The 2,365-nt window shown below is 36.3% G+C and overlaps 1 protein-coding gene across 1 annotated transcript; it reads left to right on the forward strand.

Annotated features, from left to right (window-relative positions):
• The first annotated feature begins 251 nt into the window (after positions 1-251).
• Positions 252-1,535, forward strand: LOC131534130 (beta-1,3-galactosyl-O-glycosyl-glycoprotein beta-1,6-N-acetylglucosaminyltransferase 3-like). The gene has a single exon (XM_058766808.1). It carries the CDS (start codon positions 252-254, stop codon positions 1,533-1,535), a length of 1,284 nt encoding a protein of 427 aa, XP_058622791.1.
• The last annotated feature ends 830 nt before the right edge of the window (positions 1,536-2,365 follow it).

A 2,365-nucleotide genomic window follows, 5' to 3' on the forward strand; every position in this document is an offset into this window, starting at 1 on the left:
TTTGGTGTCCAAAAACTGTATAATTTTTTTTAATGATATTACTTTTTTACTGTAATATCGGATAATCGCACCCTCCAGGTAAGTTATATCAACACCGTTGTCCAATAATTATGAATTGCTTTTTCAGAGATAGTCCCTCCCCCTTTGTATAAGATTTACTATCTTGTCACATGAGAGGCTGATTTATACCTCACTGGCACAGGTTTAATCGCCTGTTGTTTCTGTAAAGTTATCATCTTAAAAACCTGAAAATGAGGTTTAAATATCAGAGGATTCTGAAAATGATCTTCATCCTGTCAGTGTCCCTCTTCTTGCTGAATTATCTAGGTCGAAAGACAAACTCTCCTCATAAGGAAGCGCTAGACTTAAATCACTTACTAAAGCAAGTTGTTGGAGATCTACAGGCTTGCTCTGCTATTATCCAAGGAGACATGGATGGAGTGGATGAGGATGTTTTCAGGAAGCTCCTGGTCTCAAAAAAAAGAAAAACTTTGCTCTCTGAGTCATTCTACCTCAACGCAACCAAGGATTGTCCATCCTACATCCGAGACAGAGGATTTCTAACCATTTCTCTCAGTGAAGAGGAAAAAGATTTCCCCATTGCTTACTCCATGGTGGTCCATGAGAAGATCGAGATGTTTGAAAGGCTCCTGCGAGCCATTTACACTCCTCACAATGTCTACTGTGTTCACATGGACCAGAAGTCTCCTGAGATCTTTAAAGAAGCAGTAAGGTCCATTACGTCCTGCCTGACCAATGTGTTTGTTGCCAGCAAACTGGAGCATGTGATCTACGCCTCCTGGTCTCGAGTTCAAGCGGACATCAACTGCATGCAGGATCTGCTCAAGTCACCTGTCCAGTGGAAGTATCTGCTCAACACCTGTGGCACTGATTTCCCCATTAAAACCAATGCAGAAATGGTCCAGTCTCTAAAATACCTGAATGGAAAGAACAGTTTGGAGTCCCAAGCTGTACAGTCTAAAAAGGGTCGATGGCAGTATCATCACAATGTTACGAACGTTGTGAAGAAGACCAATGTTAAAAAGTCACCTCCACCAATAAAGACCCCCATGTTCTCAGGAAATGCTTACTTTGTGGTTTCAAGAGAGTTTGTGGAGCACATCTTCAAAAGCAAAGAGATTCAAAACTTCATGGAATGGGAGAAAGACACGTACAGTCCAGATGAGCACATGTGGGCTACATTACAGCGGATGCCTTCAGTTCCAGGATCCAATCCTCCAAACATCAAGTATGAACAATCGGACATGAATGCAATTGCTCGTCTGGTGAAGTGGAGCTACCATGAAGGAGAACTGAAGAATGGGGCTCCCTACCCACCATGCACTGGGATGCACAGACAGGCAGTGTGTGTCTATGGAGCTGGGGACTTGAAATGGATTGTGAGGCAACACCATCTTTTGGCAAACAAGTTTGACCCAGAAGTAGACGATGTAGCAATCAAATGTATGGAAGCCTTTTTAAGGTACAAAGCTATTTATGGTCGATCATTACTAAAATCTGACATTATTTTATGATGTTTTTAATAAGAGGTACAATATATTTGTATATTTGTATCAGTTAAATGGTTTTAAAATCCAACTGTTAACATGAATGTTACATTATGACTATGTATGCTATTATGCTGCCAAATTATTTCCAGAATACTGTATCCAGGCAAATTGAGAAGCAATTAAATCTGCAATACTTCAACACATGATTGTATCTGATATGCTTTCAACACTTTCAATGACTGCATACATTTTAAATATTTCACAGTCATTACAAGTTTTAAGTTAATATTTTCACTGATTACATTTATTTAGAAAATATTATTTTCAAAATAATTGCAGGATATGCTATCCAGTATAATAATCCAATCTAATAATCCAATAAATTACTTTATTACGAGGCATTATTACTTAATATTAAATTCACTGAGACTTGGACACAAATTTTCTTCTTTATAACAAACAATAAAGTTTATATGAGCAAAGGTCAGAAGCACAGTAAACAAATCAAGAATGTTTAAATGTACATTGTGCAGGATCAAAGCAAGAATTACCATCACTGTGCAAAAATAGCAACAATAAAATCCTTGTGACAATAAAGTCTTTGTGAGCATGACTCGTGACCATCAAATGTTCTAATCGCTTGACTTTGGTTTCTTTTCTGTATTAATTTAAAGGTAATTTTGTTTTAACATAATTTACTTTTTAAAAATGTATTTACTGTACATTTTAAATATACAAGAAATCATTGTAAAAAAAATTATAATAATTGTGAAATATTACAATTTAAAATACATGTTTTCTACTTTAAAATAATTTAAAATGTAATTTATTCCTGTGATGGCAAAGCTGAGTAT

This window comes from Onychostoma macrolepis, chromosome 25 (genome assembly GCF_012432095.1).
Source record: "Onychostoma macrolepis isolate SWU-2019 chromosome 25, ASM1243209v1, whole genome shotgun sequence".
Taxonomy (NCBI): Eukaryota; Metazoa; Chordata; class Actinopteri; order Cypriniformes; family Cyprinidae; genus Onychostoma; species Onychostoma macrolepis.